Source organism: Talpa europaea (assembly GCF_964194135.1).
Source record: "Talpa europaea genome assembly, chromosome: X".
NCBI classification, from domain to species: domain Eukaryota; kingdom Metazoa; phylum Chordata; class Mammalia; order Eulipotyphla; family Talpidae; genus Talpa; species Talpa europaea.
This window is the reverse complement of record NC_140081.1, coordinates 36,175,965-36,197,386: the sequence shown is the minus strand read 5'-3', so window position 1 is coordinate 36,197,386 and position 21,422 is coordinate 36,175,965. Positions and strand designations below refer to the sequence as shown.

At 38.0% G+C, this 21,422-nt stretch overlaps 1 protein-coding gene and 1 pseudogene across 2 annotated transcripts in view; both read left to right on the top strand.

Moving 5' to 3' along the window:
• Nucleotides 1-21,422, top strand: part of FAM120C (family with sequence similarity 120 member C) — a gene marked incomplete at both ends in the record, with an annotated part of 114,983 nt that overhangs the window by 88,032 nt on the left and 5,529 nt on the right. Inside the window, 3 exons of the mRNA XM_084258610.1 lie at nt 9,842-9,956; nt 18,862-19,071; nt 20,386-20,587. Coding sequence (XP_084114736.1) covers nt 9,842-9,956; nt 18,862-19,071; nt 20,386-20,587 — 527 coding nt within the window. The remainder of the gene's footprint in view (nt 1-9,841; nt 9,957-18,861; nt 19,072-20,385; nt 20,588-21,422) is intronic.
• On the top strand, nt 1,311-2,534 carry LOC311186932 (GTP-binding nuclear protein Ran-like; annotated as a pseudogene). Its single transcript has 2 exons — nt 1,311-1,330; nt 1,981-2,534. The product of its transcript is annotated as a GTP-binding nuclear protein Ran-like (transcript).

Sequence of the window (21,422 nt, the reverse complement as noted above, 5' to 3'; positions counted from 1 at the left end):
CATATCTCATAAAATTGTATTTCAAAAGCAAAAGTAAAATAGATATTTTCCAAGATAAAGGAAAGCAGAGAATGTGTTAGTAGTATACCTGCCTTATAAAAAATACTGAAGTTCTTCAGGCTGAAAACGAGTGACAAGACAGTAATTCAAATCCGTAAAAACAAAATGAATACAAGTAAAGATAATTATATAGATAATTATACAGTATAATTACATATGTAATCTCCTTTTTTCTCTTAATGTATTTAAAAAGTAGTTATATCAAACAATAGGTATATAATTTTATTGTTGAGCCTATAATATATAGAAATGTAATATATTTGACAGATGAGCAAAAAGAAGGTAAGTGGAAACAAGATGTATTTGAGTAACTGAGAGACAATGTAATATAAATCCACAAGAAGAGAACCATAAATAATTAGGTTAATTTGACAAAACAGCAAATATATACTTGATCTCCTTTCTTTTCTAAGTTTTAAAAATGGAAATAATATATAAGGTAACAATTACAACACTCTATTCTTGGTTTTGTGTATACAAAATATTTATAGCAGTAATACCACAAAAAAGAAGGAAGGGAATGGATCTATATAGGAAAGAAGTTTTGATATTCAACTGGAATGAAGTTTATATGTATCCAAAGTAGATAGAAAAATAACTCAAAAATATACTTTGAAATTATTAAAAGAATTAAATGTTACACTAGAAAATGTCCACTTAAAAAATATAAAAAAGGCATTGAGTAATAACACATGAGACATATGAAAAGCAAAATGGCCAATGCAAATCTACCATGTCAATAACATAAAATTTGAGTGGTTTAAAATATAATAAAAGCAGAGATTGTCAGATTAGGTAAGAAAACAAAATTTGGGCCTCCCTGGTGGCGGAAGGGATTAAGCACCGCACTATGAAGCAATCCGCAGCCTCTACAGCATGAGTTTGATCCCTGGCCAGCCAGAGAGCAACCCACATGGTGCAGCAAACCTCTCCTGTCTCACCCGCTGCTCCCCTCTGTTCTGTTCCCTGCTCTGTCTCTGGTGAATCCTCTAACCCCCCAAACCCCCACATCTCTGGCCTGTACCCCAGCTCTTGTATGCATAAATAAATAAATCTTTTAAAAAAAGGAAACAAAATTCAGTTTTATGCTTCTATAGTAGACACACTTTAGATTCAAAGATATAAATAGGTTGAAAGTAAAAGGATGGAAAAGACATACAGGTTGGATGTATTAAATTGATTTTCACTTAAAATATTTTCAATTTATGATGGGTTTATCAGCATGTAATCCCATAATAAGTTGAAGAACAATGCATATTGCTTTCACACGGTGAGAAGGATGAAAAAACCTAAGTCAAACCATCGTTAATTGGGGACCATCTGCTGGAGTGACTACACTAATGCCAGGCAAAATAAACATTAAGACAATAAAATGATTCTACAGACAAAAAGGGTTATTTTATAATGATAAAAGAGTCAATTCATCAGGGATGTATAACAACTATATATATTTAGCAAGATGGCCTAAAAAGACATGAAGTGAAACCTGAGAGAAATTAAGGGAGAAATAGTTAAGCAACAGTAAAAACTTCAATATCCCACCTTCAAAATAGAATAGCTAGGGCCTCCCCTGGTGGCGCAGAGGTTTCGCGCTGGGCTGCGAAGCTGCTCGCAGCCTCTGCAGTGCGGGTTCAATTCCCGGCCACCGTCGAGGGTCCCACATGGTGCGCAGACCTCTTCTGCCGCCCACTGCTCCCCTCAGCAGTGTATTTCATCGGTCTGCCTGTTCTGTTCCCTACTCTGGCTCTGGTGAATTCTCTCACCCTCCCACACTTCTGACTGTACACAGTACTTGTATAAATAAATAAATAAATAAATCTTAAAAAAAATAGAACAGCTATGCAGAAGATCAACAAGAAAATAAAAGACATGTTCTTATATATATTGCATCCCAAAGACTCCACCATAAAAAATTGTTAGAATAAATGAGTTCAGAAGTAATGTAACTGCCTTGGGTGTTTGAGGTCTTATGTCGCCTTATGTTCCATACTAACAGAGGGCCTATTAAGTTCAATCTGTGGGATACAGCTGCTCGGGGAGAAATTTAGTGGACTGACAGAGGAGTGTTATATCCAAGTCTATTATAATGTGTGATGTAAATTGAGAGTAACTTACAAGAATGTACCTAACTAGCATAGCAATATGGTAAGAGTATGAGAAAATATCCTTACTGGGTTGTGTGGCAACAAAGTGGATACTAAGGAAATGGAAGTTAATGCAAAATCTATTGTCTTCCACTGAAAGAAGAATCTTCAGTATGTGATATTTCTGCCAAAAGTAATTACAACTTTGAAAAGCCCTTCCTTTCTGGCTTATTAAAAAAGTAATCAGAGACCCTAACATGGAGTTCATTGCCATACCTGCTCTTGTCCCACCAGAAGGTGGTCATGGACCCACCTTTGGCTGCACAGTATGAGCAAGATTTAGAGGTTGCTCAGACAGTTGCTATCCTGGATGAGGATGATGACCTGTGAGAAGATGAAGCTAGTGCTAAGCATCAGAAGTCTTGTTTTATAGGCAGCTGTCCTGTGATGTCAGTGTTGCAGTGTTTGACACTTTATTATATAGCTTAGCACAACATGTGCTTAATATTTGGGATGATGGAGTAGATGAATGGGCTTCAGAGTGAATGTGGCATTTAAAAAACCTTCATTTTCTGGACCTGCATATTTAGCTGTTTTGGAATGTTTTAGCTTCTCAAGTTTCAAATGCAAGACCGCTACAGTCACATCACAATATTCAGGGGTGAAATCTTGTTTGTTATTGTCAACCCATTCCTTTCCATAAAGTTGTGTTTCAAAATTCTTTTTTAAAAAGCACATGAAGGGCCTCCCCGGTGGCGCAGCGGTTGAGCGCTGGGTTGCGAAGCTGCCCACGGCCTCTGCGGCGCCGGTTCGATCTCCGGCTGCTCCCCGGCCACCGGAGGAGGGTCCCACATGGCGCGCAGACCTCTCCTGCCACCCGCTGCTCCCCTCAGCAGTGTACTTCGGTCCTTCTGCCTGCTCTGCTCCCCGCTCTGGCTCTGGTGAATTCTCTCACCCTCCCGCGCTTCTGACTGTACCCAGTGCATGTATAAACAAAAACAAACAAATAAAGAAAGAAAGAAAGAAAACGTGCCTCTATATATATATATATATATATATATAAATAAAAAATAAAAAGCACATGAAAACATTCTTAATCATTGGGAAAATGCAAATCTATTTTTTTATACATCATTGTTCATTTTTGTACAATATTTGATTTCTCCCCTAAGGTGTAATCCCTATAAATCTCCCATCACCATCTCTCCCATGAATTGTCACCATAGACCCTTGTGCTCTTCCCTTCCCGTTTTGACTCCCTCCTCCCCTGCTATATGTCTCAGATCTATAATTTGCCTGCTAGCATAGTCTTTTTTTCTTTCTTCTGACCCTTTGTTCAATATCCCTATATTCTTCCTATAAGTGAAACCATCTGATGTTTTTCTTTTTCCTTCTAACTTATTTCACTGAGCAGGATCCCTTCCAGCTCCATCCATGTTGTTGCAAATGGCATGAGTTTGCCCTTTTTTTGGTTGCTGAGGAGTAGTCCATCTTTTTGATCCAGTCATCTATTTTGGGGTGTTTAAGTTTCCATATCTTAGCTATAGTGAACAGTGCTGCAATAAACATAGGAGTGAAGTTTTCCTTTTGAATTAATGTTTTTGTATCCTTTGGGTAGATTCTTAGGAGTGGAATTGCTGGGTCATATGGTAGCTCCATTGTTAGTAATTTGAGGGTCCTCCACACAGCTTTCCATAGTGGTTGGACCAGTTTGCATTCCCACCAGCAGTGTAAGAGGGTTCCTTTTTCTCACATCCTTGCCAGCATTTGTTGTTGCCAGTTTTTTTGTATGGGCACTTTCCCTGGTGTTAGGTGGTATCTCATTGTGGTTTTGATTTGCATTTCCCTGTGTATAAGTGATGTTGAGCATTTTTTCATATACTTGCTGGCCATTTGCAGGAAATGCAAATTTAAACAACAAACGAAATATCAGTTTGCTCAGATAGATTGATGATAATTAAAAAAAAATTACATATTGGCCAGGCTATGCTAAATAAAGTCTCATATTAATTCTGGTTTTGTTCACTAACTTATGTTTTTGTTTCACATCTTACCAACAAAATAAGGTGGAAAGATTAAAAATAAAATAATTGGCAAAGGTAAATCAAGGAACTACAAATCTAAAGAAACAATGTTAATAGATAATATGGTCCTCAAGGCAAAAATGCCATTAAGAATGACAAAAGAGATTATTTTATGTTGATATTATGCACTAAATAATGTGGCATGAAAAGGTAGCTAAGATTATATAATGAGGAAAGGACAATCTCTTCAGTAAATAGCTTTGGGGAAAGTGGAGCACTATCTAATACCATACACAAAACTTAAAATCAATAAACGATTTGGGCTTTAAGACCTGAAACTTTAAAACTCCAGAAGAAAGCATAGGCAATAAGCTTCTCGATACCAGGCTCTTTTTTATATTAAATTATTTTTGATGTGACGTTGGTATATAACACTTTATATGATTTAGAGTTATATCTTCACACCACCACCAAAGCACTAGTAATCCTCCATGATAGATCATTGAGCCCCTCCCCAACGAGTGAAATCATCCAGTGTTTGTTTCTTCTTCTGACTTAATTCACTTAACATAATCCCCTCAAGTTCCATCTATATTGTTGGAAATGGCAAGATTTCATCCTTTTGTAGAGCTGACCAGTATTTAGTTGTGAGTATACCACTTTTTACTTTTTATACACTTGTCTGTTATTGGTGCTGAATCTGCATATTACTTACTTTGGGTAGATGGTCATTTTAACAATGTTTATCTTCCAATCCATGAACAAGGATATCCATCTCTTTGTGTCCTTCTCTCTTAAAAATATGTTTTTAGTTTTTGTTATATAGACCTTTCACCTCCTTTGTTAAATTATAACTGGGCATTTAATTCTTTTGTCACAATTTTAAATGGACTTGTTTTTCTTTCTTTTCCAATTCATAGCTTGCATATAGGTATGAAACAAATTTTTTGTGTATTGACATTGTGCCCAATGTTTTTTAAAATGAAGTCTTTAGGGGGGCCTCCCCGGTGGCGCAGCGGTTGAGCGCTGGGTTGCGAGGCTGCCGGCGACCGCTGCGGCGCCGGTTCGATCCCCGGCTGCTCCCCGGCCACAGGAGGAGGGTCCCACATGGCGCGCAGACCTCTCCTGCAGCCCGCTGCTCCCCTCAGCAGTGTACTTCGGTCCTTCTGCCTGTTCTGCTCCCTGCTCTGGCTCTGGTGAATTCTCTCACCCTCCCGCGCTTCTGACTGTACCCAGTGCATGTATAAACAAAACAAACAAACAAATAAATAAATAAGCATGCCTCTATTAAAAAAAAAAAAAAAAATGAAGTCTTTAGGGTGTTTATATATGTTATTATGTTATCTGCCAATAGTGATGTTTTTGCTTCTTTTCCAATTTGGATTCCTTTTATATCTTTCTCTTGTCTACTTTTTCTATGTAGGATTTTCAATACTACGTTGAATAGTAGTGGTGAAAGTGGACAACTTTGTCTTCACCAGATCTTCAAGGAAAAGCTTTCAATTTTTTTCTATTGACTATGATGTTAGCTGTGGGGTTGACATATATGGCCTTTATTTTGTTGAAGTATGTTCTTTCTAACTCCATTTTATTGGTAGTTTTTATCATAAATGGAGGTTGGAATCTTGTAAAAATTCTTTCTTTGCTTCCATCAATATGGTTATGATTTTTATCTTTCCTTTTGTTGATGTGGTGAATTACACTGATTAATTTGCATAGGTTAAACCATCCTTGTATCCCTGAAATAAATTACACATGGTCATGATATGTGATCCTTTTAATGTATTATTTTATTTGGTTTGCTAAGATTTTGCTGAGGATTTTTGCATTTGTGTTTATCAGGGAAATTGGTTTGCAGCTTTCATTTTGTGTGTTGTCCTTGTCTGCTTTTGGTATTAGAGTGATGCTTTCCTCATAAAATATATTTGGAAGCTTTCCCTCTTCAATTCTTTGGAAGAGTTTGAGGATAGGTATAGTTTGTCTTTGAATGTTTGATAGAACTCACTGGTGAGACCATCTTGTCCTAGGTTTTTGGTTTTTAGGGGAGTTTTGATTACTGTTTCAGTTTCCTTGCTTGTAATTGATCTTCTCAGGTTTTCTATTTCTTCCTACTTTGGTCTTGGAAGGTTGTACGTATAATAATTTGTCTATTTCTCCTACATTACCCAATTTATTGCCATAAAGATGTTCATAGTAAATTCTGATAATCTACTGCATTTCTAAGATGACTATTGTCACTTCTCTTCATTTCTATTTATTAGAGTTTTATCTTTTTTTCCTTAGTGAGCTTAGCTAGAGGTTTGTCTGCATTTTTTTTTTTTGCCTTTTCAAAGAAAAAACTATGATTTCACTGATCTTTGGTATCATCTTTTTGTATTTTTTTATTTCCATGCTAATTTTATTATCTCCTTTCTTTAGTGGCTTTTGGTTCATTTGTTCCTTTTTTCCCCACCTCCTTAAGGTATAAGGTTTGATTACTTGAAACCTTTCTTGTTTCTTAACATGAACCTGTATTGCTATTATGGCCTTCTTAGTACTGCTTTTTCTGCATCCCATGGGTTCTGATAGCTCATTGACATCAGTGTTGATGATGAGCTTTTGGATTTGACCCCAAAACCAAAGGCTAAAAGAGCAAAAATAAAGTGGTACTACATTAAACAAAAAACCTTCTGTACAGCAAAGGAAACCATCCAAAAATGAAAAGTTAACCTACTGAATGGGAGAAAACAAAAATCATATATCTGATAAGGAGGTATATTCATAATACAAGGAAATTATATATCTCAATAGCAAAAAAAAATTCGATTAAAAAATGGGCAGAAGATCTAAATAGACTTTGTTCAGAAAAAGGCATACAGATTGCCAACATTTATATGTAAAGGTGTTCAATATCATCAGGGAAATGAAATTGAAAACCACAATGATAAATTACTTCACACCTGTTTGAATGGCTATTATCAAGAAGACTAGAAATAACAAGTATTGGTGAGGATGTGTAGAAAAGGATAAGGGAACCCTGTGCACTGTTGGAGGGAATGTAAATTGGTCAGCCACTATGGAAACAGTATAGTTCCTCAAAATATTAAAAATAGAAGTGCCATATGCTCCAGCAATTCCATTTCTGCATATATATCTGAAGAAAACTAAAACTCTATTGAAAAGATATACATACCCCCATGTTTATTGCTGCATGGAAATAACTTAAGTGTCCATTAAGTGTTTGAGTGGATAAATAAGATATATATATATATATATATATATATATTTATATATACACATAAATACATACACAATAGAATATTACTCAGCCATAAAACAGAAGGAAATATTGCCATTTGTGAAAACATGGATGAACTTTAAGTACATAATACTAAGTGAAATAAATCAGACAAAGAAATACTGTGTGGGCCTCCCTGGTGGCACAAGGAGTATAAGACGCCTATGAAGATATCTGCAGCCACTGCAGCACGAGTTTGATCCCCAGCCAAGGAGCTACTGACATGGCGCAGCAGACCTCTCCTGACTCACCTGCTGCTCCCCTCAGCAGTGTATTTCAGTCAATCTGTCTGTTCTGTTCCCCACTCTGTCTCTGGTGAATCCTCGCACCCCCCCCACCCCACACACACACACACACTCTGGCATGTACCCCATTTCTTGTATGCATAAATAAATAAATCTTAAAAAAAAAAGAGGAATACTGTATGATCTTACTTAAATGTGGAATCTTTTTTTAAAAATCAAAACAGAGCTCATGAATACAGAAAAACAATTAGTGGTTATCAGAGGTGGGGTTTAGGGCTTGGGTGAAATAGGAGGAGGCCAAAATGTATAAACTGAAATAGATAACTCATGGGGAAGTAATGTACAGCATTGAGACTATAGTTAACAATAATGTATTGTATGTTTGAAAATTGTTAAGAGGATACTTACTTCATCACAACGGAAAAAATGTAACTTTGTGTGATCATGGGATATAACTAGATTTATTGTAGTGATCATTTTGCAATATATACAAATATTAAATCATTATGTTGTGTACCTGAAGCTAATAAAATGTGTGAATTATTATCTAATTTAAAAAATAAGTATCAAATACTTTATGAAGTATGAATGAATTTGCCTGTTGGCAAATAAGGGAAGAGAATAGGAAGCATTCTGAGCAAAAGTAAGTTTTGTGTGTCTCAGGAGGATTCCCTCCTGGTAAGCCCAGTAATTTAGAATTTACATCCTAAAGAAGCAATAGCACGGCTTACTGACAGGTCCTACAATTCCAAAACCATACTGGATAGTTTGATCTTTAGGAGTGATAATCATAGGGCTACCTGTACTGTTGTGATCATTTCACATAAGAAACGGAAACTTAGAGTTTCAGAGCCAGGCTGTCTGGCTGCAGAGCCCAGGCTCTTTCCAGTGTACCACACTACCTCCTAGTAATAGTAATGGGGCTAGAATTCCCAGGAACCTAACCCTTGTTTTCAATGCCAGGTTTCTGAAGTTTCAATAGCTCCAATAATTATGAATGATTGTTTTCTTGTGGACCTCAAAGGAGCTAAGGTCACAGTCTTTGTACTGATGTATTTATATATTTTTTCCATCTCTTTTCCTTTTTCTGCATTCTTGCTATCTATAGCAATAAACAATGCAATTCATGGAATTCAAATACTCATCAATGTGTGCTTATTCTTTTAATTAGTAGATTTTCTATTTTGAGGAATGACGCTATAATCTAGCCATCTACCCAAGGCAGAATTCTGGGAATCTCAGACTCTTTTTCTTTACCCCCTTTCTATAAAACCCATAACCAAATCCCATGATTTTATTTCCTTAATACTCTTGTCTTCTGACCCTCTCCAACCTTTCAACCACTTCCCTTGTTTAGATCAGTTTGCAACAGGTTGCTGCAGTTACCTCCCAAATGGTATCCATGTCTCTTACCCTCAAAAACCAGTCAATATTAAACCAGTTAATATCACTCTTCTATAGTTAATTCTGCAATAGGTTCTTGGAAACTGTAAATTTAAGTGAATGAAAAAGGGTCCTCAAATAACATCATTTCTTCAACATTGGCCAGGATTCCTTTTTTTTCATCAGTGTTATAATGAAACAACATTGAACAAAATGGTATTATTTGTCCTGGACCTGCTGTACTCTCAGTATAAGGTTCAAATTACTTAGTAACTATTTTTGAGACTCTTCGTGATCTGGCCTACTTTCTAATCTTGTCTCCTGTCACTACAAACATACTTAGCTCCAGCAATATGGAGCCTGGTATATCATGCTGAACCCCATACCTCTGTGCCTCACATTTATTGTTACCTCATTCTTCAACTTACTTTTCCTCACCTTTAGTCTCACCAGTCTACATTCCCCTTGAAACTTCCCTCTTCACTTTTTTTTTTCAAGATACTCTCCCTTGTTCTTGTAGTTGTAGCCCTTTTCTGTGCTCTTGTAGTACCCTTTTAGAATTCATTTATTTTGGTACTAGTCATTGTTAATATACATGCCTGTCTCCTCTGCCACCCAGACTACTAGTAACCAAAGACAGAGACTTACTTTTGCTCTATTGGGATTGCCAAAGTCTAGCCTAGACTCTGGCCCATGATAGGTTCTTAGCTTAATAAATGTTAGTGAAGTGAATAAATGTGGCTTAATGTTAATGCTTTTATTTTCTAGGTACATGATTCAGTGGCCAGGCGGTCGCATCTTGCACCGCCATGAGCTAGACACTTTCCTTGCACAGGCAGTATCTACCCAGCTTTATGAACCTGATCAACTTCAAGAACTCAAGGTAATTTGATCCAACTTTATTTAAATTCTTTAATGAACTCATAGCATTATTTTAAGACTTCTTTTTCAGAGCTGGAGAGAAGAGTAATTCTGCAGGTAAATGTTTGATTTATTTTAGCCAAATATTTATGTCTATTAATAAAACAGGTACCTGCAACACTGCTCCTGTACTGATGGTTGAGAATGGATAGAAAAGATGGATATTGTGCAAGACAAATAAATCATGACCCATCGACCACAGTAAGGTTTCTGACTCTTGCTAGATAAACTACAGGGCACTTATCCTGGTGTCCCCTGTTTGTCTCTGAGTAAATGTCCACCTTTCCTTTTTAGTAATACTTATTGGGTATTAGAGAGAAGTCTAGAAAAGCATAAGGAAGGAAATAAATCCACATATAACTGAAAGCAATGGAACATAGTAGGTTAGAGGGCAGGCTTCGAAGCCAGGCTGCCTTGGGTTTGAATCCTGGCTTCTTTACCTTTTAGCTGTGTCATCTTAGGCTAGTTGCCTAAACTCTCTAGCTTCAGTTTCCTTACTTTTAGGGTTATGAGTATATTAATTAAATTATTTTATGCAAAACACCTAGAACATTGTCTCACATAATTCATGTGCACAGCAATTAATAAATATTAGCTATTAATGCACCTTTTCTTAACTGCAGTAGCCATTATCCTTTGAGGACCTAGATTAAGCTAAAAGGTCAAATCCAAAAAGACTTGAAAACTCTTAATTTTAATTTTGGTCTACTAAGAAAAAGACAAAACAGTTTAAGGCAAAGAATGTGGGGTTCCTTTTTACAATAAATATTGTATTACAATGAATATTGTATTATTTCTAAGCAGTTACTGACTCCAGAACACACATGGAAGGGAACCTATAAGTACTTCCCCTTTTCCTGTTAAAGCCATCTAACTCTCCAACTTGAGATACCACTGTGAACATTTTGATGTTTTTTTTTAATTTATTTATGTTTTATTTTAACATTTATCATTTTAAAAAAAATTTAAACAATATTTCCTTTCCCCACCCCCTCAGATTGAGTCCCCATAGAATTTCCTTCCCCAAGGCACCCATGCACCATCACCAGTCCCCTGTGCTCCTCCCTCCATCCCTCTGATCCCTTTCCCTCCTCCTCCACTGTAGTATGTCTCTGGTTTATAATTGTCTGTTTTTGCTTTGTTGTGTTTTTTACTGTTATTATTTTTTTTACACTGATGTCTTATTGGTTTCCCCTATATTCCTGTTATAAGTGAAACCATCCGATATGTTTATTTTTCCTTCTGGCTTATTTCACTGAGCATAATTCCTTCATGCTCCATCTACTTTGCTGCAAATGACATGAGTTTATCTTTTTTGATTGCTGAATAATATTCCATTGTGTATATATACCACATCTTCTTGATCCAGTCATCTATTTTGGGGCATTTGGGTTGTTTCCAGGTTTTACCTTTTGTAAATAGTGCTGCAATAAACATAGGGGTACAGGTGCTCTTTTGAATCACTGTTTTTATGTCCTTTAGTAGATCCCTAGTAGTGGATTTGCTGGGTCATATGGTAGTTCCATTTTTGGTAGACTGAGGAACCTCAGGACAGCATTCCACAGTGTGGTTGGACCAGTTTGCACTCCCAGCAGCAATTTAGGAGAGTTCCTTTTTTACAACATCCTCTCCAACATTTGTTGTTGCTTGTTTTTTTTGCTATGTGCCAGTCTTACTGGTGTAATATGGTATCTCAATGTGGTTTTGATTTGCATTTCCCTGATTATAAGGGATGTTGAACATTTTTTCGTATGCCTGTTGGACATTTGCATTTCCTCTTTGGAGAAATGTCTTTTGAGTTCTTCTTCACATTTCTTGATTGGATTATTTATTTTGTTTATGTTGAGCCCTGTGAGTTCTTTGTATATCTTTGTGGCCAGTCCCTTATCAGGTGAATGGAGTGCAAAGATTTTTTCCCAATCAGTGGGGTATCTCTCTATTTTGGTTAATGTCTCTTTGGCTGTACAGAAGCTTTTTAGTTTGATGTAATCCCAGGTGTTTATCTTTGCCTTCACTATCATTGCTTTAAAGATGTTTCTGAGATGGGGCCTCCCCGTTGGCGCAGCAGTTGAACGCTGGGTTGTGAAACTGCCCTAAGCCTCTGCAGTGCCGGTTCAATCCCCGGCTGCTCCCTGACCACCGGAGGAAGGTCCCACATGGTGTGCAGACCTCTCCTGCCGCCCACTGCTCCCCTCCTCGGCAGTGTACTTCGGTCCTTCTGCCTGCTCTGCTCCCCGCTCTGGCTCTGGTGAATTCTCTCACCCTCCTGCGCTTCTGACTGTACCCAGTGCTTGTATAAATAAATCTTTAAAAAAAAAAAAAAAGATGTTTCTGAGATGTATGTCTTGTAGTGTTTTACCTGTATTTTCTTCTATATATTTTATGGTTTCAGGTCTTATGTCCAGTTATCATTTTGAGTTGATTTTTGTGCATGGTGAGAGGTAGTGGTCTAGTTTCATTTTTTTGCACGTGGAGGTCCACTTTTCCCAGCACCAAACTATCCATGTTCCATTGCATATTCTTTGCTCCTTTGTCAAAGATTAGTTGTTCATATAAGTGTGGCTCTGTTTCTGGGCTCTCTATTTGGTTCCATTGGTCTGTGTGTCTGTTTTTGTTCCAGTACCAAACTGTATTAATTATTATAGCTATGTAGTATAGCTTGAAGTTTCTCCTTTGTTTTCATCAGTAGGGCTTTGGCTATATAAATAATATATATTTATATTATATATTATATATTATTTGTGGTTTTTTGTGGTTCCATTTGAATTTCATTGGTATTTGTTCTATTTCTTTGAAGAATATCATTGAGATTTTTGTTGCAATAACATTGAATCTGTATATTGCTTTTGGGAGGATGGCCATTTTAATAATGTTGATTCTTCCAATCCATGAGCAGGGAATGTCATTCCATTTCTTTGCATCTTCTTAAATTTCTTTTTAACAGTGTTTTATGATTTTCTTTGTATAGATCTTTCACCTCTTTTGTTAGGTTTATTCCCAAGTATTTAATTTTTTTTGTTTCAATTATAAAACGGATGGTTTTCTTGATTTCTTCTTCTTCTGATTGATTGTGTATAGGAAGGCTACTGATTTTTGCATGTTGATTTTGTATCCTGCTACTTTACTGAACTGGTTGATTGCTTTGAGTAGTTTTTCTGTGGAGTTTTTAGGGTTCTCTGTGTATATCATCATATTGTCTGCAAATAGTGATAGTTTTACTTCTTCTTTCCCTATTTGGATTCCTTGTATGTCTTTCTCTTGTCTTATTGCCCTGGCTAGGACCTCCAGTATTATATTGAAGAGCAGTGGTGAGAGAGGACAACCTTGCCTTGTTCCTGATCTTAAAGGAAAGGCCTTCAGCTTTTTACCATTGAGAATTATGTTGACAGTGGGTTTGTCGTATATGGCTTTTATCATGTTGAGGTATGTTCCTTCTATCCAAAGAATTTCAAGGGCCTTCATCATAAATTGATGATGGACTTTGTCGAATGCTTTCTCAGCATCTATTGATATGATCATATGCTTTTTATTTTTCTTTTTGTTGATGTGTTGGATTACACTTATCGATTTTCGTGTGTTGAGCCATTCTTGTGCCCCTGGGATGAATCCCACTTGATCGTGGTATACTATTCCTTTGATGCATTGTTGGATTCTGTTGGCAAGGATTTTGTTGAGGATTTTTACATCAGTGTTCATTAGGGAGATTGGCTTGTAATTTTCTTTTTTTGTGCTGTCTTTGTTTGGCTTTGGTATTAGTGTAATGTTGGCTTCGTAGAACGTATTTGGTAGTATTCCTTCTTTTTCAATTTTTTGAAAGAGTTTGTGTAGGATAGGCACTAATTCACTGCCGAACGTTTGGTAGAATTCATTTGTGAAGCCGTCTGTGCCTGGGCTTTTGTTTTTGGGGAGTGCTTTGATTACGGCCTCAATTTTGCTGCTTGTAATTGGTCTGTTAAATTGTTCTATTTCTTCTTTGTCCAGCTTTGGATGATTATATTGTTCTAGGAATTTATCCATCTCTTCTAGGTTGTTGAATTTGTTTGCATATAAGTGTTCATAGTAATCTCTGATTATTCTTTTGATTTCTACTGAGTCTGTTGTGATTTCTCCTCTTTTATTTATAATCCTATTTATATGTGTTTTCCTCCATTTTTTCTTTGTGAGCCTGGCTAGAGATTTGTCTATTTTGTTTATTTTTTCAAAGAACCAACTTTTGGTTTCATTGATCTTTTGCATAGTTTTTTCAATTTCCATTTCGTTTATTTTTGCTTTGATTTTTATTATTTCCTTTCTTCTACTGGCTTTAGGGTTTTTTTTCTTGTTCTTTTTCTAGCTCTTTGAGACGGAGATTAAGTTGTTTCTTTGAGTTCTTTCTTGTTTCTTGATGTGAGCCTGTATTGCTATATATTTTCTTATTATTACTGCTTTTGCTGCATTCTGGAAAGTGGTGGTGTCCTCCTTTTCGTCCAACTCAAAGTATTTTTTAATTTCTTCTTTGATCTCCTAATTAGTCCAGTGGTCTTCCAGTAGTGTGGATTTCAGTCTCCATGAATTGGGAGGGTTCCTTGTTTTCTTTTCATGATTTATTTCTAGCTTGATGCCTTTATGATTGGAGAAGATAGTTGGAAGGATTTTGATCTTCATGTATCTGTTGATGTTTGTCTTGTGGCCCAGTATATGATCAGTTCTGGAGAATGATCTGTGTGCACTTGAGAAAAATGTGTACTTGGATTTTTTTGGGTACACTGTCCTATAGATGTCTGTTAAGTCCATGAGTTCTATGTCTTTATTTTGGGCTCTGGTGTCTTTGTGTATATTTTGTCTCATTGATCTGTCCATTGGTGAGAGTGGGTGGGGTGTTGAAGTCTCGCACTCTATATGTATTTTCAGAGCTGATAATAATTGTCTAATGTATTTTGGTGCCCCTTCATTTGGTGAGTGTATGTTGATGAGTGGTATATCTTCCTAATATATTGTCCCCTTGATCATAATGTAGTGTCTGTCTATGTCTCTTTTTACCTTTTTTAATTTGAAGTCTATTTCATCTGATATAAGTATGGCTGTTCCTGCCTTCTTTTTTGGTCCATTTGCTTGTAGAATTGTTTTTTTACTTTCAGTCTATGTTTATCTTTTGTGGTTAAATGCGTTTTCTGGAGACAGGAGAAGGTTAGATTTTGTTTTTTAAACCAGCCTGCTACTCTGTATCCTTTTGTTATGAGTTTAATCCTTTTTTTTAAAGATTTATTTATTTATTTATACAAGCACTGGGTACAGTCAGAAGCATGGGCGGGTGAGAGAATTCACCAGAGCCAGAGCGGGGAGCAGAGCAGGCAGAAGGACCGAAGTACACTGCTGAGGGGAGCAGTGGGCGGCAGGAGAGGTCTGCACACCATGTGGGACCTTCCTCCGGTGGTCAGGGAGCAGCCGGGGATTGAACTGGCGCCGTGGAGGCTTCGGGCAGCTTCGCAACCCAGCGCTCAACCACTGCACCACCGGGGAGGCCCGAATTTAATCCTTTTACATTTACAGTTAATATTCATATGTTGGCATCTATGTTTGCCATTTTGTTTGTCTTTTTTTGTGATTTTATTCCTTGCTTTATTCTATTCTTCTTATCATTCCTCTGTTAGTTTTGGCTTTAGGACTTCTTGTAGAATTTTTTGGAGTGGGGGTTTAGTTGTAATAAATTTCTAGAGTTTCTGTTTGTCTGAGAAGGTCCATATTTTTTCTTTATAGAAGAAGGAGAGCTTTGCAGGGTAAAGTATTCTTGGTTGGCATTTGCTGTCTTGAAGTTTGCTGAATATGTCACTCCATTCTCTTCTTGCTCGTAATGTTTCTTGGGAAAAGTCTGAAGTTAACCTGATAGGTTTTCCCTTATAAGTTATCTGTTTCTTCCCCCTTGCCGATTTCATTATGTTTTCCTTGTCTTGGACTCTTGCAAGCTTTACTATTAGGTGTCCTGCTGTAGTTTTCTTTTCAATGTGGTAATTGGGTGTTCTTCTCTCTTCTTGTATGTCTATATTTGTCTCCCTTTTCATGCTTGGGAAGTTTTCTTCAATTTTCTCCTTGAATAATTTCTCAATTCCCTTTTCTCTCTACTCACCTTCTGGAATGCCTGTAACTCTTACATTTCCTCTCTTCATGGAGTCTGATAATTGTCTAAGAGTATCCTCATACTGCTTCCTTTGCACTTCTCTCTCCTATTCTCTTTTGGCTCTTTTTATTTCTGTATCTTCAATTGTACTGATCTGTTCTTCCATTTCATCTATTCTGTTTTCATTGCTTTTCCCAGATTTCTTTATTTCCTCTAGTAATCTTTTAATCTCCTGTGTTTCTTTTCTTTCCTTTCTTAAGGTCTCAATTTCATTCTTCAGTTAAGTGATAATTTGTCTCAAATCTTTTTTTCCTTTTCATTTTCTTTCTGCTTTTTAATCATGATGATCATTAATTCTCTATCTGATAGGTCAAGAAGTTCTTCCATGTCATTGTTGAGTTCTGGTGACTTTATTTTTGTGTGTGTGAAATGTCCTCCTGCGGGCTTGCTTGGTTATTTATATTTTTTCTTCTCCCTGTTGTTTGCTTTCTAATTAGTTCTATGTGTTCGGATGTTGTGCCACTGGTGTTGGCGGGCATCTCTTTGGAGTCCTCCTTTAGGGGTGTCTGAAACTGTTTACTAGACTAAGACCAACACTGGTAGGCCAAAACTCCACCAGGGAGTTGATGCTGTGTGGCTTGGCACTGTCCCTTACAGTTCCCTCCCTCTGTATTTACTCAGTTCCAACAGGGAATCAGCTAGTTGGTGATTTTGTTCTGGTCACAAGGTGGTGCCAGAGACCCATAGTTGCTGACCTGTGTTTTTTCCCAGTGGTTCTCTGAGAAATGAAGGGGGGTGCGAAGGGGAGCACGTCAACACAGGGGCTCTTATTCAAGCTGCGTTATGTGTCTGCCCCGTGCTTACCCTGTTCACCCGGTGTTGTGCCCACAGCTGTATAGATTCCATGCCCTGAATTCTGCACTCTAGGTCTCAGTTCCAGGGCTATCAGGTCCAAAACGCTGGCTGACACCCTGTGCAGTGCCCGCTGCTATGGCGTGTCCCACGCCCTGGATCCTGCACCTGGCTCTCAGTTCCAGAATGGGGTCTTACTCCATACCTTATTTCCCTCCTTACCCCCACTTGTGTGGCCCTCCCTCTCTCAGAGCCTGAGGGTGTTTTTGGGATCCCTGGTTTCCAACTATCAGGATGGTGGTGATTTTTTTTCTGGTCACTAGGTGGCGCCAGAGATCTTTCCTAGTATCCTTCCAGAACTGTTTTTTCCCAGTGGGTCTGGGGAACAGAGTGGGAGTGGTGTGGAGCGCCTCAACAGCGTAGAGGTTCTGTGTCTGTCCTGTGCCTCACCGTCATGGGGATCCCACGCCCCAAATTTCGTGTCCTGGGTCTCAGTTCCCAAAGCCCTCAGAATTAGGATGCAGGCTGTAGCCCAGTTCAGTGTCCGCAGAAATGGCGCCTTTTTCACCCTGCTCCCATGTCGGTGCGCCTGGTTTCTGATTACTCAGTGAGGGACGTTTACTTCGATGAGGGCTCCCGCGTGTCTCCCAGCAAGCCTAGGTCGCAGGCACGGGGACCTAGGCAGTCGCTATCCGTGATCCATGTATGCTTTTCGAGCGAGCCTCTTTTCTGCACAAGCTTACTGGCTGGCCTTGGGCTATTTGTAGGTCTCCCTGGAGTCCTTGTTTTCCTCTAATGGACCCCTGAGCCATTTGCTCACCTCCACAGTGATTCTTGCAGGGTTCTCCACAGTTGCAGTTCACAGGGTGCAGTGTCTGAAATAGTTTCTTTCTACTTAGTGTCCCACTTGATATGTAGTTTGTTCTTGTTGGTTGTTTTTGTTTTTTGTTTTGTTTTGTTTTTGTCCTCCTTTATATTGGTCAGAGAGTGCCGACTTTGTGGGTGCAGGAGGGTAGCAGGATTCTGAGCTTTCCTCTCTTCTCATTCTCTTTTATGGCAACTTTATTCTACGGGCAGTTTGCCAGAGTCACCCATTTATCTTCCGTGTCCCAGTTCTCACAGGGACCTGCCGCTTTTCCTCCCTGTTAACTTTTTTTTTAATGGGAGGACTTAATTGTAGTGTTTCCCTGCTGCCATGTTGGTCTCCATTTCAGTCCATTTTGATGTTTTTTCCCCCAGTCTCTTGTCATGTGTTTCTTACACAGTTGAAATGCGTATTTATATGTTGTATTTTTTCCCTTAACGTAGCACATATATTTTCTGTCTTAAATTTTTTTACTGAATAACACTTTTTCATATAGATGTATTGTTTAATTTTTACAGTGTTGGCCATTTAGTTTCATGTTTTCCCCCTATTATGAGTAATGTTGTAATTAACATTTTTATGCATAGAGCTTTATTTTCAGCCCTACCTCCTCAGAATAGATTCTTAAGAGCAGAATTTCTAAGTCAACGTGAACATTTTCAAGGTCCTTGATACATACTACTTGATTGTAATATACATTACTCATCAGCTTTATATGAGTGTGCCCATTTATTTCACTGCATTCTCATCTGCATTGGGTATGATTTTGGTCTTTAGTTTTGATTTTTTTCTGAATTGACAGATAAAAAAATAGTATCCCAAGTTGGTATCTTTTTAAATTTTTATTGCTGCTGTCTTTTTTTTTTAAAAAAAATGAGTATCTTTCATATATCTCAGGGAAAGACTTTCATAGAAGATTCTTGTACACTAAAATGTCTATATTAAAAGAAAGAATGATCAAATTTAACTGAGATAATCAGCATGACAGGAATAAGATTAAATGTAATTGATAACAGTAACTTTTTAATAGTAGTTTTTCCTCTGTGGTGGTTTCAGATTGAGAAACTGGATGCCCGAGGGATCCAACTTGCTGCCCTTTTCATGAGTGGGGTCGATACAGCTCTATTTGCTAATGATGCCTGTGGCCAGCCAGTCCCGTGGGAACACTGCTGTCCCTGGATTTACTTCGATGGCAAACTGTTCCAGAGCAAGCTAATTAAAGCAGGCCAAGAGCGAGTATCCCTGATTGAGCTCTGTGATGGCCAGGTACCAACATGTTGGACAGCTGCTATGCTAAGGGCCATCTCTAATCTAAGGTTGGGAAGAATTGACAGGGAGGCAAAGGGTCAGTGACATTGGGGAGAAAGGTAGCAAAATTGGGAAAGCTTGTCTGACCCTAATGTAACTTGGTCAATGATAATCCCATGACCCAGAATCTGAGATGAATACGTTATAAAAACATGTGTTGGCAAGTTAATTTTTGTGCTCTTCAAGTTTTTTTTTAAAGATTTATTTATTTATGCATACAAGAACTGGGGTACAGGCCAGAGGTGCAAGGGGATGAGATGATTCACCAGAGACAGAGTGGGGAACAGAACAGGCAGATGGACTTCTGAAATACACTGCTGAGGGGAGCAGTGGTTGAGACAAGAGAGGTCTGCTGCATGATGTGGGTCAGCTCCCTGGCCATCTGTGGATCTAACTTCTACTGCAGTGGCTGCTGATAGCTTCCTACTGTTGTGACTTAACCCCTTATGCCACCAGGGAGGCCCCACTCTTCAAGTTTTTATATTCCTTTCTTACTCTGAGTCTGTCCTTCCCACAAAATAGTGAGATATATGTCTTTCCTCCAGTTTTATTGTTTCATTTCCTTTTATTTACAAAAACTCTTAAGTTACTTTTGCAAGTGATGATAGTTCTTGTAAAGTAACTTTGAAAATAGAAGAAGGTAATAAAATAGATGACAGAGAAAAAGCAGGGGATTTATTTTTCTTTTGAAACCCTGGGAAAGATAAGGAAAGGAAAGAGCAAGAAATCCTTAATTCTTTATCTTTTGGGGGGAATTGACTATCTGGGTCTTTTTAGAACAAATTTGCCAACCTCTAGACATTATGCTGGACAGAGGTTAGGGTCTTTGATCCTGGTTTTTAGGGAAAAGGTTAAAAGGCTTTGTATATATCAGTTTTGTTTTTCCTCATTGACCTTATTCTGTTACCTCCCCCTTAAAAAATGACCTAGCCTATTGTGGGCCATGTAATGGACCATCAGTAAATACATACTGTTATATTTGTTTCCTTGACCTAGTCAAAGGAGTTTTAAAGTTTTAGTCAATGTGCCTTACAAGTTCTTAGTCAAACCTAATATGGTGGTTACATGGTGTCATGTGAAGAGTGGGAACTTTGGTGTCAGATAGGCTTTCCTGAGTGTGTTACGTCAAACTGTTTAATTCTAGGCCTTGATTTCTCTTACTGGAAATAGATATTTAAGACTGTACCTAGATTGCCCAATAATGTAACTGAAACACAGGAGAAGCGAAAAAAAAATGGCAGCTGCTATTATTATTTTATTCCTTATTTGAAGGCTGACTTGGCAACCAAAGTGGAAAAGATGAGACAGAGTATACTTGAAGGAGTCAACATAAACCCTCCACCACCTTCTACTCTACTTCCATCACCTACTTTTGTGCCTCCCATGGTGCCCTCCCTCTACCCTGTCTCACTTTATTCCAGAGCCATGGGCTCATTACCACCTCCCCCTCATGGAAGGAGCCGAGGGCTTGCAGGTCAGTACCCAAGAATGAAGTATTTGTCTTCTTCAACTTATTTCATAATAGCACATGCAGTAATTATTGTCTGTTACAGAATCAGCAATGTCACGTATATCTTATCTCATTTACCTTCTGTGGTGTGTTGTGGTAGTTTGAAGAGCAGCTTATAGAGGCATGTCGCTTGGGGAAGATGGTCCACTGACTTCCCAGACCACTCTCCATAAGAATGATAGCTAGTCCCCCAGAATTTGACTATCACCAACCATGCTCATGAAGTAACTGATACAGAAACGAGGAGCCACTTAATTCCTTTGTGAACTATATTAACTCCTATGAACAGGAACTTCATGGTTGCTCACAGCAGATGTACACAGGAGCTTGGAGGAAAAGCAATGGGAGATAAGAGTAAATGAACAGTGTTGTCAGATGACAATAACCTGATAAACCCATTTTCACTCTAGAGACAAACTTGACAATTTCTAAAAACTTAGAAAGAAATAAGTCATAGTCTGCATACTCTGGGGACTTGGAGTTTGTTGGACACACAACACACACACACATTCACACTTGCAGGCTCTGCATTAATGGTGATACCTGAGCTGTGGCTTAATGGTGAATAAACAGTCATGTTTAGATAGCTAAGATACTGATCCTGATCATTCAAATGACCTGTTCCCTGGTAAAACAAGATATTTTAACAGAGACATTTTGACATAGAATTTCAAGATTCTGGGATTAGGTGAGAGTGTCATTACTATGGCTGAAGGTGTTTATTGTCTATTGCTCATACTTTAAAAATAATAAAGCTGGAAGTTGAAGTTTGTCTTTCAGGGTCACAAAACTCAGTATG